Source organism: Haematobia irritans, chromosome 3 (genome assembly GCF_050003625.1).
Source record: "Haematobia irritans isolate KBUSLIRL chromosome 3, ASM5000362v1, whole genome shotgun sequence".
NCBI classification, from domain to species: domain Eukaryota; kingdom Metazoa; phylum Arthropoda; class Insecta; order Diptera; family Muscidae; genus Haematobia; species Haematobia irritans.
In genome coordinates this window covers 194,347,395-194,368,802 of record NC_134399.1, presented here as the reverse complement: position 1 = coordinate 194,368,802, position 21,408 = coordinate 194,347,395, and the positions used below count along the sequence as shown (strand labels likewise).

The 21,408-nt window shown below is 32.2% G+C and overlaps 2 protein-coding genes and 1 long non-coding RNA gene across 8 annotated transcripts in view; 2 read left to right on the top strand and 1 right to left on the bottom strand.

Moving 5' to 3' along the window:
• Trf2 (TATA box binding protein-related factor 2) overlaps positions 1-16,056 on the bottom strand; it is a 64,968-nt gene extending 48,912 nt beyond the window's left edge. The window contains exon 1 of one of the 2 annotated variants that reach the window (XM_075301144.1): positions 15,916-16,056. The gene's annotated coding sequence lies outside the window, so the exon portion shown is untranslated. Of the gene's footprint in view, positions 1-12,437; positions 12,575-15,915 lie in introns of those variants that run through there. The other variant, XM_075301145.1, reaches the window with a different exon arrangement.
• On the top strand, positions 10,410-11,308 carry LOC142230506 (uncharacterized). Its single transcript, XR_012720718.1, has 3 exons — positions 10,410-10,765; positions 10,844-11,107; positions 11,177-11,308. It is a non-coding gene; the product is annotated as an uncharacterized LOC142230506 (long non-coding RNA).
• Positions 15,616-17,403, top strand: LOC142230503 (uncharacterized). 5 transcript variants are annotated; one of them, XR_012720715.1, is made up of 3 exons: positions 15,616-15,748; positions 16,321-16,770; positions 17,088-17,403. XR_012720715.1 is itself a non-coding variant. In XM_075301147.1 (3 exons), exons 1-2 carry the CDS (start codon positions 15,712-15,714, stop codon positions 16,602-16,604), a joined length of 321 nt encoding a protein of 106 aa, XP_075157262.1. In that variant the 5' UTR covers positions 15,616-15,711; the 3' UTR covers positions 16,605-16,638; positions 17,088-17,403. The 5 variants fall into 5 exon arrangements, 1 of the variants encoding a protein (XP_075157262.1); XR_012720714.1 differs by having other exon boundaries at positions 16,321-16,852; XM_075301147.1 differs by having other exon boundaries at positions 16,321-16,638.
• Positions 17,404-21,408: the final 4,005 nt, after the last annotated feature.

Sequence of the window (21,408 nt, the reverse complement as noted above, 5' to 3'; positions counted from 1 at the left end):
TGCCGCATTTGGAGAGAAGAGCAACCAGAAGCCGTTCAAGAACTGCCCATGCATCCCGAAAAATGCACTGTTTGGTGTGGTTTGTACGCTGGTGGAATCATTGGACCGTATTTTTTCAAAGATGCTGTTGGACGCAACGTTACGGTGAATGGCGATCGCTATCGTTCGATGCTAACAAACTTTTTGTTGCCAAAAATGGAAGAACTGAACTTGGTTGACATGTGGTTTCAACAAGATGGCGCTACATGCCACACAGCTCGCGATTCTATAGCCATTTTGAGGGAAAACTTCGGAGAACAATTCATCTCAAGAAATGGACCGGTAAGTTGGCCACCAAGATCATGCGATTTGACGCCTTTAGACTATTTTTTGTGGGGCTACGTCAAGTCTAAAGTCTACAGAAATAAGCCAGCAACTATTCCAGCTTTGGAAGACAACATTTCCGAAGAAATTCGGGCTATTCCGGCCGAAATGCTCGAAAAAGTTGCCCAAAATTGGACTTTCCGAATGGACCACCTAAGACGCAGCCGCGGTCAACATTTAAATGAAATTATCTTCAAAAAGTAAATGTCATGGACCAATCTAACGTTTCAAATAAAGAACCGATGAGATTTTGCAAATTTTATGCGTTTTTTTTAAAAAAAAAGTTATCAAGCTCTTAACAAATCACCCTTTACATAGGTCTGCTTGGTAAAAAATCAGAACACGACAAATATCCAAATCCTGAGAAAAATCCAAATCATGAAAGGTCGAAAGTCAAATTTTTATTTATATTACAATGCCTACTAAAAACTAAATTACTCGTTCTGAAATTTTAAATTTAAATTTAAATTTAAATTTTTTTGACAGAAAGTTGATCATACAAATTCAAAGTCCATCATCTGATATTAGTCCATTTCTATTGCCGAAAAAACATATATACACTGGACGGATTGTCTTCCAAAATAACCGTGTTGTTTTCATTCTTGTTTTACAACATTGAATTTGATTTCATAAAGTAAATGGATGATATGTCCATATTTCAGATCAACTGGGCTGAAGAAAAACGTGTGACTTCACAATACAAGATAGCCAATACACGTTTTGCCATTTCATTATCATTCAATAACAATAAAAAAACTATAACAAATCAAACGATACCAAATACCAAAGCTACCGTTTCGGGGGATTAGGGGGAGGTGACATAAGAATTCAACGAATCACCTTTAATCTGAAGTATTTGTGAAAACTTCTTGTCTATTTTTATATACAATAACAATAACGTGACAAATTTGTTTCTACATTAATTTCTCTTCGTTGAGGAGGTTTTAAGTTCAACGAACATATTAGAGAATAGAAAAATCGAATAGAAGAAAATCATTGTATTATTTACAACAGAATTATAGTTTCTAGTTTCCGGCCGGCATTTAATGCGATTTCTATTATTCTGTGAACATGTATCATAAGTAACATTTATGTTCTACCAGATAAAAATTTTTTGAGAAGAAGTACTTCTGTTAAGCACAATTGTAGCTGACATCGAACTTTTGTGTGCTTTGGATCAAATATGAAAAACAATTTTTGTGAAAAATGTCTACACTGAAAGTATTTTGTACCACCCATTTTTCCCCTTAATATGGGAAAGTCACAAACAATAGCAATATTCTAAACAGTGGTCAAAAAAATTAAAGGCTGGTGTTTACAAAGATAAAATTCAAATAGAATTTTGTTTGGACATTGTTAATCAGTTTTACTATTGTTATTTTATTTAAAAATCATGCGTCTTTGAAATGTAGGGTGTGGAATTCGTTGTTGTGCCTTTGGGTGAACTACTTTTATTTATAATTGTCTACACCCACTTCCGGGTCATACATTTTATTTTAATCTATATTATTTGAAAGAATCCCAATCAAAAAAAAAGAAGAAAATTCTTATAACCGATTTAAATTTATTTTATTTCATAAAAATTAATTGATTTTTGACAAAACATTCTTATTTTTTTCTTATTTTAGTGACACGAGAAAAAAGTTTAATGCTAATTAAGTACACAAATTTACTAAATTGGAAATTTGCACAAAATAGTTAAATGGATGAAATATTACGTAAATTGTGTTCATAATATTCAAAAAATGAGTCAATTTTACTGAAACAAAAGAATTTGTTACAATTTTTTTATTTTTGTCTTAACCCTTATACTAGTAGTAGTAGTAGTAATTCTTTATTTTATCCAAAATTGTTTACAAACTATTTGATTGAATTTAAACAGTGCAATATATGTTTAGTGAGATAGAAAATAAGAATTGTATTGATATAAACCGAAGACTATGACCTATGGTCGTCAGTCCCTTTATATGTTTCATTATTTCTTAGAAAAATTTTAAAGATTAAAAATTGAATTCGTACATCAATTCTTTTCTGTAATTTACACAAGTTTTTATAAAGCTTGCAAGTACTTTCCAATTTATCACGAAACCATTCAAAATTTGTATTAGCTCATTCTCATTAAGCGAAACCTTTTGGAAATATTGGTATCGAAATTCATTTAATGCTGGGCATTTGCATAAGAAATGCTGCAAATTTTCATTTTCATTTAAGTTGCACATTGAACAAAGGGGATTTCCATTTTGATGAAAGCGATTTTCATTTAATTTAATCATGCTGCTTCTCCCTTATACTATGTTGGGGTGATTTGGGGGCCCCAAGTCATATTTAGCATCGTAACATTTCTTACTGTTGGAATATAATTAAAAGTTCTTAATACTCAACATGAATTTAGTATATGTCAAAAATTCATGCACAGAATATATTTAAAAATTACTTTATTCACATTTTTGCTATACACAGAAAAAAATTTTTAATTGAGCTTTAAAAAATATTCAATTAAAAATTTAATTGATCAAAAAATTTCTTAGTTGAAACAAAAATCAATCACAAAAATTAATAGTATCAATTAATTTTTTAATTGACTTTCAATTAATTTTTGAATTGATACTATCATTTCTGTGATTGAAGACCGTTAGTTCGGCCAGGCCGAAGCTTATGTACCCTCCACCATGGATTGCGTAGAAACTTCTACTGAAGACTGTCATCCACAATCGAATTGCTTGGGTTGCGGTAACATTTGCCGAAGGCATGGTATCTTTGAACTTCGTAACACCGTCTTCTCAAAAAAGGCTGATTAAGTACGTATATAATTCAGTTTGACAAAATTATCTATAGAAATAAAATTTTGACAAAATTTTCTATAGAAATAAAATTTTGACAAAATTTTCTATAGAAATAAAATTTTGACAAAATTTTCTATAGAAATAAAATTATGACAAAAGTTTCTATTGAAATAAAATATTGACAAAATTTTCTATAGAAATAACATTTTGACAATGTTTTCTATAAAAATAAAATTTTGGTAGATTATTTTTGGCTCGAGTGGCAACCATGATTATGAACCGATATCATATGCTGACACCATGTACCAAATTTCAACCGGATCGGATGAAATTTGCTTCTCTTAGAGGCTCCACAAGCCAAATCTGGGGATCGATTTATATGGGGGCTATATATAATTATGGACCGGTATGGACCAATTCATGCATGGTTGTTGGATACCATATCCTAACACCACGTACCAAATTTCAACCGCATCGGATGAAATTTGCTTCTCTAAGAGGCTTCGCAAGCCAAATCGGGGGATCGGTTTAAATGGAGGCTATATATAATTATGGACCGATATCGACCAATTTTTTCGACCAAATTTCAGCCGGATCGGATGAAATTTGCTTCTCTTAGAGCAATCGCAAGCCAAATTTGGGGGTCCGTTTATATGGGGGCTATACGTAAAAGTGGACCGATATGGATAAATTTTTGCATGGTAGTTAGAGACCATATACTAACACCATGTACCAAATTTCAGCCGGATCAGATGAAATTTGCTTCTCTTAGAGCAATCGCAAGCCAAATTTGGGGTCCGTTTATATGGGGGCTATACGTAAAAGTGGACCGATTCGGCCCATTTGCAATACCATCCGACCTACATCAATAACAACTAAAGGGTGATTCTTTTGAGGTTAGGATTTTCATGCATTAGTATTTGACAGATCACGTGGGATTTCAGACATGGTGTCAAAGAGAAAGATGCTCAGTATGCTTTGACATTTCATCATGAATAGACTTACTAACGAGCAACGCTTGCAAATCATTGAATTTTATTACCAAAATCAGTGTTCGGTTCGAAATGTGTTTCGCGCTTTACGTCCGATTTATGGTCTACATAATCGACCAAGTGAGCAAACAATTAATGCGATTGTGACCAAGTTTCGCACTCAGTTTACTTTATTGGACATTAAACCAACCACACGAATGCGTACAGTGCGTATGCACTGTTTGGTGTGGTTTGTACGCTGGTGGAATCATTGGACCGTATTTTTTCAAAGATGCTGTTGGACGCAACGTTACGGTGAATGGCGATCGCTATCGTTCGATGCTAACAAACTTTTTGTTGCCAAAAATGGAAGAACTGAACTTGGTTGACATGTGGTTTCAACAAGATGGCGCTACATGCCACACAGCTCGCGATTCTATGGCCATTTTGAGGGAAAACTTCGGAGAACAATTCATCTCAAGAAATGGACCGGTAAGTTGGCCACCAAGATCATGCGATTTGACGCCTTTAGACTATTTTTTGTGGGGCTACGTCAAGTCTAAAGTCTACAGAAATAAGCCAGCAACTATTCCAGCTTTGGGAGACAACATTTCCGAAGAAATTCGGGCTATTCCGGCCGAAATGCTCGAAAAAGTTGCCCAAAATTGGACTTTCCGAATGGACACCTAAGACGCAGCCGCGGTCAACATTTAAATGAAATTATCTTCAAAAAGTAAATGTCATGGACCAATCTAACGTTTCAAATAAAGAACCGATGAGATTTTGCAAATTTTATGCGTTTTTTAAAAAAAAAAAGTTATCAAGCTCTTAACAAATCACCCTTTACTTGTGGCAAGTTTCAAGTCGATAGCTTGTTTCGTTCGGAAGTTAGCTTGATTTCAACAGACGGACGGGCGGACGGACGGACATGCTCAGATCGACACAGAATTTCACCACGACCCAGAATATATATATACTTTATGGGGTCGTAGAGCAACATTTCGATGTGTTACAAACGGAATGACAAAGTTAATATACCCCCATCCTATCTATGGTGGAGGGTATAAAAATAATTGGATTAATTAATTTCTTAAAAAAAATTGTGTGTACCCAAAAGTTCTATTGTTTGTATGAAACGGATCATCAGACGTTTGCGCTTTGTTTGAGCATTACACAATGGTCTATAATAAAATAAAAACAACTAAATGTCCTAGCGGATAGTTCGTTGGTCAATGGTTCGATTCTCCGTCCGGTAAAAATTAAGAATAATTTATAAAATCTTCATTCTTTGTACTACAGAATAGAATGTGGCGAGCGCTAAACCATTGGGAAGATGAAATTAGCAAAACCAAATAAAAATTCATTTTCTGTGATAGCATTTATAAATTTTTTTACACCCTGTAAGACTTTAAACTTTTAACGTTTATTAATTGATCCAATTAATACTATTTTCGTTCCAATTAAAAAATTTGTTGAATCAATAAAATTTTAAATTAAGACTTTAATTGGAAAAATATTCGTGAAAGTTTTTTCTGTGTAACCCAAAAAAATTAAAACCCCATTTTTTGGGGCTGGTATTGATTAAATTCTTTTACATCCAGTAAAAGGCGTTAACATTTATCACAAAATCACAAATATATTCTATTCTTCTTCTTACCGCGAAAATAAAATTTCAAACAATGTTCGTTGGTCTAAAATTTCATTTGAGAAGAAAATATTTTTTTTTTTTTTTTTCAAATAGAAAAAAATTCAACCTTGTAACTATTATAGTTCCTGTTCTCCTGATACATGTTGATATACAGTTGAGAGAAAATCCTTAATCATTTATACACACAAATTTGTTTGTTGTACTGATTCAATCACGAAATTAATTGAAATGTCTTCAATCACGAAGAATATTGAACGTAAATTATCCATCACTTTTTTTAACTGACAGTGTCCTGAGTTTGATTAAAAAATTGATTGTATCAATTAACTACTTTATTAAAATTTTAAAAACTTTTAATCATTGACTTAATTAACTTAATGCCTCTACCTTTTTCTGTGTAAACATTGTATAAATACATGAATAGTTTTTCAATATAAGCTAACGCAAAAATTATGATACCTATTCATTGTGAATGATCATTTTCAATTGAAAATATCGTGATAACACATACAACTCAATTTTGCAAGGAAGACAGAAAATACAAAAATTTTTATTGTCTAAGGCTATGTATGTCAAGCAAGTTAACCCGACTTCTGTATCAGTACCAAACTCAAATAGAAATCGAAATAATTTTTTTTTAAGTTTAAAACCACCAAATGATAGTAAAAATAAACTCTTTTATTTTGGGTGTAAATTTTGCTTTTTTGTATTGTGAATATGAATTCCAGCACATTTCCCTGGGAAAGCGAGAGCGAAAATATGGCAATAAAAATATCAATGAGTGTGTAAATATAACCATAGCGATAGGCGGTAGGCGAAACATTTTTGCCGCAACAGCAAATACAATAAGCTTGACGGCGTATAATTCCCTTTTTCACGTTTCCTAGCGTTTTTGTTGTCAATACAGCATGCTTTGACAATATTAAACAATGAAGTTGAATAAAAACATACAATGGCTTGTTATTTGTTGAGTTATTTCAAGAAAAAATAATCTACACGTGTCCAGGCAACAGCAATTCCTAGTGGTGAGTTAAAAAAATTGATAAGCGATGGCAACACTATACCAGTTATCGCCAAGGAGTTAGAATAAGTTTTAATTTAGCGACACGCCGCTAGCCGTCACGGTATTCCGTCGCGGATTTTGGGCTTCCCGTAAGAAATACACGTAAATAAGTGTTCGCCTACCGCCTATCGCTACGGTTATATTTACACACTGAAGGGAACGCCATTGCGAAATATTAAAAAGCTAGAAAAATGTTGTTCTGTTTGATGCAAATATAAATCCAAAATATCTATTTTGAAAATATCTGTTAAAGGTGAATTTCTCTAGAAACATCCATAAAAATTACGCAATTGCTTTTTTTAAATGAAAGAAAAATTCTTTAAACCTAGGAAGTCATGCTTATTTTTCTGTACACTAACGTCGCTCTACGCCATTTTAACTACGACCTATTTCAGAGCAATGGTGCCAGGTTGGGGGGTTTCCCCAAATTTAGGGTTTTTTGTACGTTTCGGGGGATTTTTAGGAGTAACATTCATTTGGGGTTTTTACAATACTCAAACAACTTCGGAAAGGACCCGAGAGGTCAAAACAAGTATCTAACTAAAAGCAAGTATGCATTGGCATTACTGTTTTCACAATATATTTTTAATTAATTTGATTTTAAAAATTTATAAATTGATATACATATTGTATGTAAGTGTATCACTACATAATTTTTTCTCTCAAAATTTGGAAAGACATTTTTATCTACATTTTCACAATTCTAATTTTTTTTTGGGGTTTTTTGAAAAAACTCTAGAACAATTTAGGTGTTTTTTTTTTAATTTGGGGGCTCACAAATCACCTGGCAACACTGTTTCAGAGCACTTATAGTGCCATGACATCGTGAGCAAAAATGAGAACAAAAATAATGTTTATTCAGTTCATGTTTTAATCAATATTAAATAAAATTGATGAATCGGTATAACTAATCAATTATCATTCCACAATTTTTTTAACAAAATAAGATTTTGAATCGCAAAAAAAACTGTTCACCAATTAGGTCTTCAAGATGAGATCTTCTGAAAGTAGGATATTTTCTCGAATACTAAAACAAACAACTCATTCATTCATTATTCCATATCAAAACAACACTCAATTGTTGTGTTTGTATGAAACACACAAATATGAAGTAAAAGAAAAGGTGTGTTTTTTTTTTCTTAATATCATCAACTTTTACTTTCTTCATGTTTTGCTGCCCTTTCTCTTAACACTATCACATTCATTCGCGGATGCCTCCGAACAAAGTAGCGTGTGTCTTATTCTTCTTTCTTTTTTCATCATTTCTGGTTGTTTTTGTTCCTTCTTTTTTAAAGAACAACCAAATATGAGAAAATAATTTAGTGTAATTTTTTATAACGAATACCAATTAGGATGTTCAAAACTGAATATGGTTAAGCATATATTTAATAGGCTTGTGCTTACTCTAATTAGCCCTTTCAATTGACCAAAAAAATGTTCCTAAATTGAAAAGTTTTTAGAATTTCTTAATAAATGACTTTTTCAGAAAATTAACCAAATATTTGGTGATATATCACAATAGGCTAATTGCAGAAAAATGAGTAAAAATGTCAAAATAGCATAAATATTGCTGCAGAGAAGCATACAACAACTCTATTCAATATTCATCTGATTATCTATGAAAATAGCAAAACATAGAATCGTGCAGCACTCAACGATAAGAGAGAAGTTCACCACATGTGGCACCCCAATTTACTGAATAGTCTAATTGAGCCCAAATTAAAAAACCTAACCATGGACTTGGATTTTGTTAAAGTACCTCAACTTGTCTATACGGCATAATCAACATGAAACTATTACAGGTGATGTAATAGTTTCATGTTTCATTGATCGCAGCTGATCAATGAACGAATTACAAACAAATGTTAAATGTTTATTATAAAACTGATTGGAGCATGGAAGTGGAAGGGTATCGTTTTCTTATATGATCTAATGTACATAAATTGATGTTGGATATTTTACAAAACATGAATGTAATCACTTGCTCACACACACATATTATTTCATATACAAGTGTATTAGTAGTTCAGAAATCTTCCAAATAAAACAGAAACATTGTTTAAAAAACAAATCGTAACATATCGAATAGCAACCGAATAAACAGCAGAATAAAAACAGCCCAGAACCTAAGATGACATAGGAATTATTTCGAAATAGGCACCATAACAAAAGAAAGAGACGATAATTGGCAACAAGAAGAAAGACGACAGTGCTCGCTTGACAGTTTAGAACGACTACATATGAACAACTGAATAAGCGAATAATCAAACAACGAACTTCCACAATTTGGTAGAGTACAGAGAGAGGAAGAGAGCAGTATATACATACAAATTTAAGAATGGGAGAAAAACATTTTGCTACCATGATGGTAGCAATCGACGAGAAATTGAGAGAACATGTCTAAAGAAAAATGAAACAAATCCAGGCGCAAACAGCAGATTTCAAATCATGTGAAAAATCGTGGTAGATGAGTAGTTCGTACAATTCATATTCGTCACAATGTGCAGGCATGAGGAATATATGTACGTGAGTATATATGTGTGTTGGACCCCTAAACAGATTATTGGTTTAATTGATTAGTGTACTTGACACAAAAGAGCGAAGCAGATACTATGCAAACAAACAGTGATCACTGTAATCTCTAATAAATGTTAGCTAACAGCATCAGCGGACAAATTCATGGGCTGTTTTCAAAACCTCATAGATAAAACACTTGATAAAACATTTTTTTTTTTAAAACGATTTTAAACACTGAAAAAATATTTAATTATTTTGTACATAATTTAAATAGCCAAGTCAGGATGAACATAAAGAAAACATTAAACTGACATCATCTGTTTAAATACAACAACAGAATACAAGGGAGATCTTTCTAGATTGTTAATAAGTTCATGCTTGACAATGAAAATTCCAACAATTAATATGAATAACAATTATTTTAGTAGAAACTTGTTGTTTTTGAAGAAAGTTTCATCGAATCACCGGTCGACGAAACTAAAATGTATGCTATGCTTTTTACCCACAGATATGTTTGCAGTGTATATTTTGAATGTATTGCATATGTGTGCAAGCATAGGAAACTTCAATCGATTTTACACAGAAATGGAACTTTTATTGAGTACATTATGCATATACAATGTTGTATATAACAAACTCACTCTCTCTCATATATATTATGTGAATGCGAGTTGAAATGAGCAGAATAAATGTAATTAAAATAGAATTGCACATTCTGCAAAAATTTAAATAAATTTATAGCAAAGTATATACATACATATTGGCTATCGACCTAATTATATGCTTGTTTGCAACATAAGTATAATGTAAAGCAGATAATACTCCGCAAGATGATCCACTAAATTCAATAAAACATAAAAAGTTAAAACAATTATGTATGTGAATATTTAAATAACGTGCGCATATACATATATGTTATACACGTAATATATAAGTAAACAAGTCATGGAAATGAAATGATAAATATAATAAATTTTTGTAAAACTTGAAAATGTATGCTATTGAATAAATTACATCACTATATTTAAGAATAAAAAAAATAGCCAATAATATAATGAGCAACTACATTTAAAGAACACAACTGTTCGACAAAACACATATAGATATTTTTCCAATGAAAATTGACTTAATCTACAAATTGCATCCAAACGAATAAACGCTCTATGAGAAATGTACATTTCTAGTTGTGCGATTTCTGAGAAAAGAGAAAACCCTAATAAAGAAACAAATACACGACGAGAGTGAGCGAAAAGAGAGCATTCGTATTTTTTTATATTAAAAACTCATTCGTATTTGAATTTGTTATTGCTTCGTATTGTCTGTACGGTGGTGGAAAAAGAAACAATAAGTGTTACCGTGTTCACAAAACAAAAAATAAAGATTGTGGTGTCAGTTCCAGACGCAATCAGCTATTACCTCAGTAACATTTCTTAGCATTTATTACATTTGAAATATCTTTATAATTTTCTTGCAATATTTCTTTGTATTTTTTTCTCAGGATGGGTATAAAAACGAACTCTCCTATAATCAGGATGAATCATTACAAACGGACATCAACGGACCAGGGAAATGTTTCCTCTATGTCATTGGGAAGTATAAATACGAATGCAAGGTAGAATTACTGAAGTGAGATAACCATTTCTCATGGTTAGTTTATGTTTTACTTAGCATATTTTGTTAACCCCAATTTTTTTGCCAGCTGACTAAAAACTCAATGTTAACGATACAAAATCAAGAAAACGACACCAGAAAAATTTATACGGTAAAATTCAGTATATGCTGCAAAGCCTTTTGAACAGTTTTAACTAAATTTTCTTTTTATTTTACCCAGTTTTGTTGGCTTAACTTCCTCATATAACGAAGCCCGCCTAAAGGAGGGATTGGACATTAGAGGGTTAAATTTATTATGAAGCAATATTTTGAAAACTCATGTTAATAGCAACAAATAATACATAAAAATTAATCGTTTATTGTTGAGCAATTGCCCGTAAAAGATTGATATGAACCCCAAAAAACAAAATAATTCAAATTAAACGGCAACCCTGAACACAATGTCGAAAAAATCTTTTCTGAGTTTCCTATGTTCCGTTGAGCTAATGTACGTTTTTAATTTTTAGTCTTTGGCTGCTATGCCAGCCCTCAACAAAGAATTTAACGATAAAGTTGGCCTGCGAACGACGATAAACGAAACGAAAAACGGCGTGGTCGCCATTTGATTTTCGTTTTTCGCCGTTGCTTTTAAAATTGTTGTTGTTATAATGTATTTTTTTTTTTTGTAGAGAAAAAGAAGAGCAATGAATAAAGAAGAATACGCGACAACGACACAGCAACAAACCTTTCATACATACGCGATGATACAATAACACCACATTGCCGTGGCCAATGCTGAGCTTTCTGTTGAAATTCTTTTGTTTTGGTCTCTTGTCCTCGCCGCCGCCTCCACCACCCCCTCGTTAAACTACTACACGTTTACAAATACACATTATTTCTACTAATGAAATCCCATGCACAAAATGGGAATATAATTTTTTTTTTAATTTCCATTTTTTTAGTAGCACAGTAAATGAAAATTTCAAAAAAGGACCACCAAGTAATTAATGGATATTCATAGGATTTCAATGCACAAAATAAGTAAGAAATATGTGTGCCGAATAGTTAAAAGTTGTGGGAAAGCAAAAATAATACATGCAAATGTACATTCTTTTGTTGTCTTTTGTTTCTCCTACATATTTTGCAAATGTGGACTTCCATTTAAGAAAAACAAAGGCATTAAAAAGGACAGACGGTCGTTGAAAAACATCGCGAATTGCTGTAGTGTTCGTTTTTTTTTTTAATGAAGAAGAAAGTTACTTAAAAACGAGTGCACAAAGATTGTGACGTCATATTATAGATAGTAGTAACTTGGTATAGGTTGAGTTCGCGTAAAATTTGCATACACAACCTAAAGCTATTATTAACACTGTTAATTTCTCTCCGAAACTTAAAAATTTCGATCCCAATAATTATTTTCTATTGACAAGAGACCTTGAGTCCAGAAAAATAGTTTGTCTGCCAAATACCTTCAACTGAAACATTTATTTTGATGTACTTACATTTTTCTGGATGAGTAAAAATTCATTTTGCATGTAATTCACATTCTTTTTGCATCATTACAATAATTTTTTATAGTTTACTGAAAATATGAAAGACAACCCGAAATTAACAAGCAAAGCACTACATCAGCCAGTGCGTTGCGGAAAAATGTTGACATTTGTCATTACTGGCGCGTCATACCTGCACTATAAGTGTTGCCATATAGCAGTTTAGACTGCTATTATAAACACTATTCATACTATAAACACTATACATCTTTGTTGCAAATTTTATTATAACTTGATGGGAAATAGCCCAAAGCAAATTTTCACAAAGTTTGTATTCCATAAAATGGATTATTAAAGAAAAGTAATCGTGAAAAAATTACGATTTTAGCGGCTAAAGGTAAGTACTATGTTCGCTTTTCGCGAAATTTTCGTGGTTACTTTATTAAAACAGTTCAATATAAAGAAGACAAATTAACTCAATTAATGCGTAGTTTCTTGTTCCTCTCGATTTCGGCAAGACTTTACAGGAATAAGTTTGTTTTCATTTATAATTTTGGTTATTTAAGGAAAAGTAATCGCGAAAATAAAGTGGTTTTCAACTCGAAAACCGAACATAGTACCTACCCTAAACTCGAACTTAATACCCACCTTTATAGAGCGAGAACTTATGATAGTACACAAATAGTAACGTAATCCAAACAGATCTAGGAATCGGTCCAAAGGGAGGCAATAGCAGAAGACCTGTACCATTAGGAAGTCTTTGTGCGAATTTTCAAGCAGACATACACATGGCAAAAACTGGAAGTTATTTAACGATTTATTGTCAAGCACATCTAGGGATGCTATAAACGATTTTGCTGCATTTTGATCGCATTGAGCGAAAAAAAGTATAAGATATAAAAAATAAAAGAATTTCAAGGTAATAATCCCTAGCAAACACTTGGTAAGTAGTTGAGTTGAAAACTCATTACACAAAGCTATTCTGCCACTACCCCCAGCAATAAATTCTGCTCGGAAATAATGTCTTTATCAACGAACCCTTTCGGTTACCTAACAACATTGAACATCTAACTAGCAACACACGTCGCATCTCGCGACCTGGGTCCAAGCAGGAGAACGAAATTTATATTAATTATATTTTAATTTGGATAATAGTATTCATAATTTTTGTGTCCTTTTCCAGAAATTTCGGTTGTTTTGTAATTTATTGCGCGAATTTAATCAATGGAAAACATTTGAAAATAGTTTTAAAAAATTTTTACATAGATAAAAAAAATTGTGTAACCTACTCTGATTACAAGGGGAAAACGGATATTTCACCGACTATATACATCTGCAGTTTTCTACTAAAACGTTCACATTAAACATTTGAAACGCTTGGGGTTACGCCTAATATATAAACAAACTAATAAAAAAAATCCCAATAGTCCAAAAGTCGCCTACGACGTGGTCATGCAAAAACCCCAGAGGTACATTCTTATATTTCGAACTCGAACTCTGATGGAAAGACTAAAAACTAGGGCTGTCATTCGGGATCGATTTTTAAAAATCCCGGGATTCGGGATATCAAAATATAGAATCCCGGGACTTTTTCGGGATTCTTTAAATATTTTAAGTAATAACAATCTGCAGCTCCAAAAAATTGTACATTAAAACAATTTAGTTTAATTCAATTTTATTAACAAAAAAAAAACACAAAAGAACATAAGAGTAAATTAAAAAGCAATTTTAAATTGCTATCATACTTAACGAACACTTAGTCCAACTCAACATTGTAAAAAAAAAATATTTCATATCGCTATCAGCAAAACATTTTAGCGATTGTGTTAGATTATAATCTATATCTATCTATAATCTATAGGCTTGTGATATCCTTTTATATTTCGATGTAAGTAAAAATATGAAGGCATCCCAATTTTTATCAGATAAACACGATCTTATAAAAAAGCAACCTTTTATCGTTGCTTTTTATTTTATGTGGCATGAATTCCATTTCACATTAACTCATTACAGTGGATAACGGATATAAGAATACACATTTTTTTCTTATATGCGGTTTTTCTTATAGGTAATTATTTTTCAAAAGAAAGAGGGTATAGTTTGTTTTAATGACATTCTTATATGCATAATTTTCTTATATGGGGTGTGCATATATCCGTTGTATTCAAAGGATCTTATGGTTTACTTGGATTTTTTATGAAATTGTGCTGTTTTGTATACTTCACGTATAATAAATTATTACTTAAGGTGTACCTTATTGGGTGGGTATGAGATCTAAGGGCCGTTTACTCACATTGAGTGAAGACTACAATTCATAAATAATCAATCAAAAAAACCACCATTTTAACCAGTTGGAATTATTTTTCGGGATCCCGAAAAATCCCGGGTGACAGCCCTACTAAAAACTAAATTAAATTGGCGAGAACAAAAACTAACTTATAAAAAGTGAATACAAATTAATATGAAATGTTATTGAGGAGCAAAATTTTGAGACTAACTAATTTTCTTGATGACCCTAAAAAATTAAGATGTATTATTATTTCTCAATTTGTTTTATTTTTGCAATTGCGGATTTTTTTTTTTACTTCATTGGCAACTCTGACTCTTAGCCTGCAGAATCTTTCTTTAAAATAATGGGTGTAGTAGGGCAATATATAATTATTATTAATAAAAATGCATATATGGGATGGATTACCTTTTTCGCTTTAGAAGAAACTTTATTTAGTAAAATTTGTACATTTGGAATTGTTTAAGTATTGCGTTATGCTATTAATGGTTACAAAAAGTTTATCACATTTTAATAAAGATATTACATTACAGGAGACCTCGATAGATAATTAGAAATAAACTATTTCGTATATATAAGTATTTAAAACTTTTAGAACTATGGATTACATCATCTTTTCATTCTTACATCACAAATGAAAACAATATAGTTGCTACATAATAGTCATTCATCACTGAGGCCTATCGTAAGAGTAGTTTTAAACAAGCAGAATTAATGAAAAAATTCTTTTGAGTTATCACGAAAAAAATGCATCCGCCGTCGAATTTCCCCAAAACGTAAAATACAACACAGTCAACCAGAAAGATGAGAAACCAAATGAGTATGAAATACTCGGCTATGGGGAAATGAGCACAATTACAAAGAAATGAGAACGCATTGAAGGTGGTGGTGAGCCAAAAACAAAAACAGGAAGAAAAGAAAAGCCAAAATAACAGATTATTGGAATAGAGGAGCGCATACACATATACATACGTACAACAGCAGTTCAAATAAAAAATAATGAATAATCATTTGGCGAAATCAAGTCACAAACATTGTGAGTCTTCCCTATCTTGTGTTTGTTCTAATGAAATAAAATTTTTCGAGACTTATGCTATATGTTGTTGTTTGTAGAGAGTGAGTAATCAGTATTTTGAAATTAAATATAAGTAGGTGTAATAAACGAAAGCCTAAAAATATATAAAACATAGGGACTGTAATCACCTTTTAATGCTGGTTAGGTATATTAATTCGCATTTGCAATCTCAGCCAGTCTCATTTAGAGTAAAATTTTCTCAAGGTTTTCAAGTCCAACGCCTTATTTTCAATACTTTTCAAGTTTTTAATTAGGCTTTGTATTATATTGCTATTGATTTAAGCAATTTTCTTTGCTGTTGTTGCTAATTACAAAAATATAATCAAAAATAACAGTACATTTGGTTAAATCATAATAATTTCAATGTTCTTGCAGAGCATAGTTTGAGAGAGTAGAAGAGAGCTGCATCATGTTTTAGGTACAATTCAATTAATTATTTATAGATTTAATTTCTCCATCGCTCACTCTCACAATTTGCTTGCATTGCACTCACTCTCTCTATCTCTCTCCTTTGTTTCTGTTGGCTTTGGCAGGTTTGGTCGTTTCAACAAACACATGGATACTCGCGGCGCACATACACTTGGATCTGGCACTTCGGCTATTTGTTGTTCTTGTTTTTACCGTTTCATACGAGAGTAAATACTCTATCACATTAACGAGCAACGAACAAACGAGCGTTTACTTTGTTAGACAGTTGAATTTTTGCCTCAGCGGCGTTACGCGACCGTGCGAAGACACAAAAAGCAAGCACACCACAGACAGCAAATATACGCGATTCGAAAAAATAACCGAACGAAATGTCTTGCTATTTAACTAATGCTGCTTCTTCTTTTTATTATTATTATTCATCCGTTTATAATAAAATAATTAAGTGATTTTTTTCCTTTTTTGTTTGAAAATAAAATATATTTTTCATAAACCAACAAAAGTCAACAGAATCAATTAATACAATATTATTTTATTAAACACTGAATTGTATTTAAGTAAAAATATTTTTTATTTCTTTACGCTGATTCCTAATACTATGCGTGTGTGTGGTGCTCTCTCTTTCATATAAATTGTAGTGTGTGTAATTTCATTTTATCAAATGAAATTTGATTTCAATAAATAATAATTCATAATTTGCATAATAAACGGGTTTCGCTATAATATTCATTGATTTCTACTTTTTTTTAATAAATTGCATTTCGAAATGTTGCAGATTCGATATTTTTAATTTCTCTTTCTCTTGATGTGCCTCTTTTTCTCTCTCTTAGTGTATTTAATTATATAGATTTTTTAACCAAGAAAAATATTTCAGCGGACACAACAACTTACGATGGCAACGAACGACAACGAACACAACGTCGGTCGCAAGTGCAAAGCCATTTTGTATGGCCACGGCAAGCAATGTATGTGATTAACACCAAAGTATGATTTTTCAGCAAATCAGCGTTGAAACGCGTGCAGGGTTGCATAAAAATGGACTAGCTGAATTGCTAACAAGGAAGGAGTAGAAATGTGATTTTTCAACCGTGTGTCCTTGTTTAGAATATTCCACATATGTATATTATTATATATTATTATTCGCATTAAACACATTTATTTAACGAATAAAGTAAATATATTTTACAAAAGTTGGTTTCCCCGTTTTTTTAATTTCCATTAATAATGCAGGTTACACCAATTATAAAGTTAGTAATACAAAAACAACTTTTTATATGCAACAGATATGAAAATTTCTTATTTCTAATCATTAAGAAATATAAATGCAAATATATACTGGTCTGGGAATCAGTAAACTGGCAAATCGTATCTCTTTGATGCAAATTGTATTAAAACTTAGTTTTCACTTTAGTAAAAACAATGACGATTTCAGCGGCTAAACTCGAACTTAATACTCACTTTAAGGAATACAAAATTTGTAAAAATTTACCTTGGGCAAGTTATAATAAAATCTGCAACAAATATGTATAATTGTATGCCTTTCTTACTGATTTAGTTCTCACTTTAAGGTGAGTATTAAGTTTGAGTTTAGCCGCTAATTTTCACTAATGGCCGGTATGCACCTCTAGCGAAATTTTCGGTAGCAAAAATTTATTTAAGCCTACAACAAAAAAACAGGGCTGTGTACACAAATTTTAAACCAGCTAATCGCTTTTAAAAATTGTTAATATATGTTCCAAATATTCCTCAAATAAATTGTTTATTATTTACAGACCTTTTAAAACTTTTATGCACACAATGATTGTAATAAATTAAGTGTTTGCTGCCAAAATATGCTTTTGACAACCCTGTTATTTTCACTAGAGGTGCGTACCAGCTTACGAAATTGAACGCTACCGAAAATTTCGTTAGCATAAATAGCAATGCATTTCTTATGGGAATGAAATTTTTCGCTAGAGGTGCATACCGGCCTTAAAGTGAAAACTAAATCAGTAAAAAAAGTTATAAAATTATACATATTTGTTGCAGATTACATTATAACTTGATGGGGAATATCCCAAAGCAAAATTTCACAAAGTTTGTATTCCTTAAAATGGATTATTAAAGAAAAGTAATCGTGAAAAAAATGACAATTTTAGTAGCTGCTAAACTCGAACTTAATACCCTCCTTTAGCGGCTAAACTTAGTACTCACCTTTAAGGTGGGTATTAAGTTCGAGTTTAGCCGCTAAAGTCGAAAACAAATCAGTAAAAACAGTATAAAATTATACCTCTTTGATGCCAATTTTAGTAAAACTTGATGGGGAATACCCCAAAGCAACTTTTCACAAAGTTTATATTATTTATAAAGGATTATTAGAGAAAAGTAATCGTGCAAAATTTGCGATTGTAGCGGCTAAAGGTGGGTTCGAGTTTAGCCGCTAAAATCGTCATTTTTTCACGATTACTTTTCTTTAATAATCCATTTTAAGGAATACAAACTTTGTGAAAATTTGCTTTGGGCTATTCCCCATCAAGTTATAATAAAATTTGCAACAAATATGTATAATTTTATGCTTTTTTTACTGATTTGGATTTTTCGCACGAAAAAATAAGCAGGCATATTATTTCGCATAAAAAAGCTAAAATCTCTGGGTTTGAGACCCTATTTACAGAGATAGAAGAAGATATTCGTTTTTCGCAGAATCAAACTTAGTATTAAGCATTATAGAGCAAATGACAGTTGAAATCTAGTTAAAGTAGATTTTTCAAATTTATTTATTCATAAAGGCCGGTACTATGTTCATTCTTGCGAAATTTTTTTATAGAAACCATTATTTCGCACATAGAAAGCGGTGTTTATTTAGGTAACTTGGAGCGCTTATACAGGAAGCGATATTGGATTAAGTTGATGGTTGCTGCTTGGTGTGTAATTCAACCTTAAATGTTGAGTTATGCGCTTTACAGACTATCAGTTATTCCGGACGACAGTGCTTGTGTCGAACATATCCCATATATTGTGCACATTATAAAATAAGTCCGAAGGCATAATCGATACTGCTGCATGTTTATGGATCGATAACACATTTACCGATTATTTAATCACCGCCGACAAGTCGTATCGACCTGACACACTGTAAGATTCTTTACAAACACCGACATTCCGTCCGGAATAACTGATAGTCTATAAAGCGCATTACATATTAAGGCCGGTACTATGTTCATTCTTGCGAAAAAATTTTATAGATACCATTATTTCGTATATAGAAAGCTATGTTTATTTAGGCAACAGGCAGCGCTATTTAATAGTGAACGATATGGAATTAAGTTGGTGGTTGCTGCTTGCATTAGCAATGCTAATTTCGTTAGCATTGCTATTTATGCTAACGAAATTTTCGGTAGCGTTCAATTTCGTAAGCTGGTACGCACCTCTAATGAAAATAACAGGGTTGTCAAAAGCATATTTTGGCAGCAAACATTTAATTTATTACAATCATTGCGTGCGTAAAAGTTTTAAAAGGTCTGTAAATAATAAACAATTTATTTGAGGAATATTTGGAACATATATTAACAATTTTTAAAAGCGATTAGCTGGTTTAAAATTTGTGTACACAGCCCTGTTTTTTGTTGTAGACTTAAATAAATTTTTGCTACCGAAAATTTCGCTAGAGGTGCATACCGGCCTTAAGATTTGAATTTTGTTTTGCGATAAATATAAATCTCCAAACGGGTGATTGTGTGAAATGTGTAGCAAAAACAAATGAGGAATACAAGAGTATTTGAACAGTGCATTAAATCATATTAACCGCCGTCACTGTGATGTCGAACATGTACCAAAACAAAAACTACCTTTCATTGCAACCATATGCCCAGATGTGCGGCTGAATAAAGTAGTGGAAAAGAGACGGATATATACAATTTTTAGAATATTATGAACACAATATATACATATATATTAGATATAGTAAAAACAAAACTATTATTTTCCAGTAGATGGCGTTGTTTATTACATCTCGTATACTAAAGGGTGATTTGTTAAGAGCTTGATAACTTTTAAAAAAAAAAAACGCATAAAATTTGCAAAATCTCATCGGTTCTTTATTTGAAACGTTAGATTGGTCCATGACATTTACTTTTTGAAGATAATTTCATTTAAATGTTGACCGCGGCTGCGTCTTAGGTGGTCCATTCGGAAAGTCCAATTTTGGGCAACTTTTTCGAGCATTTCGGCCGGAATAGCCCGAATTTCTTCGGAAATGTTGTCTTCCAAAGCTGGAATAGTTGCTGGCTTATTTCTGTAGACTTTAGACTTGACGTAGCCCCACAAAAAATAGTCTAAAGGCGTCAAATCGCATGATCTTGATGGTCAACTTACCGGTCCATTTCTTGAGATGAATTGTTCTCCGAAGTTTTCCCTCAAAATGGCCATAGAATCGCGAGCTGTGTGGGATGTAGCGCCATCTTGTTGAAACCACATGTCAACCAAGTTCAGTTCTTCCATTTTTGGCAACAAAAAGTTTGTTAGCATCGAACGATAGCGATCGCCATTCACCGTAACGTTGCGTCCAACAGCATCTTTGAAAAAATACGGTCCAATGATTCCACCAGCGTACAAACCACACCAAACAGTGCATTTTTCGGGATGCATGGGCAGTTCTTGAACGGCTTCTGGTTGCTCTTCACTCCAAATGCGGCAATTTTGCTTATTTACGTAGCCATTCAACCAGAAATGAGCCTCATCGCTGAACAAAATTTGTCGATAAAAAAGCGGATTTTCTGCCAACTTTTCTAGGGCCCATTCACTGAAAATTCGACGTTGTGGCAGATCGTAAGTCTATTCATGATGAAATGTCAAAGCATACTGAGCATCTTTCTCTTTGACACCATGTCTGAAATCCCACGTGATCTGTCAAATACTAATGCATGAAAATCCTAACCTCAAAAGAATCACCCTTTATATATACTATACCGAACATCAATAGACCTAGACCTGAAGAATCGCATAAACTTGGATTTCTTCAAGTTCAATTTCATTAGATTCACCTTACACCAGTCAACAAAGAAGGACGCCAATAGAGCCCAACTCTCGTGAATGTGCAAAGCAACTCTCGTGAATGTGCGTGAATGGGACTAAAATAAATATGTCGTGCGTGAGAAATAAAATCGGTTCGTGAATGTGCGTGAATAAAATTCCTGCAAAACCAAGCTCACGAAAAT

Bases quoted from the DNA above. Each gene is read 5' to 3' on its own strand.
- LOC142230503 (XM_075301147.1), top strand. From the start codon at position 15,712: ATGAATAATCATTTGGCGAAATCAAGTCACAAACATT. The intron at 15,749-16,320 runs GTGAGTCTTCCC...TGGCTTTGGCAG, and splicing joins GAAATCAAGTCACAAACATT to GTTTGGTCGTTTCAACAAAC.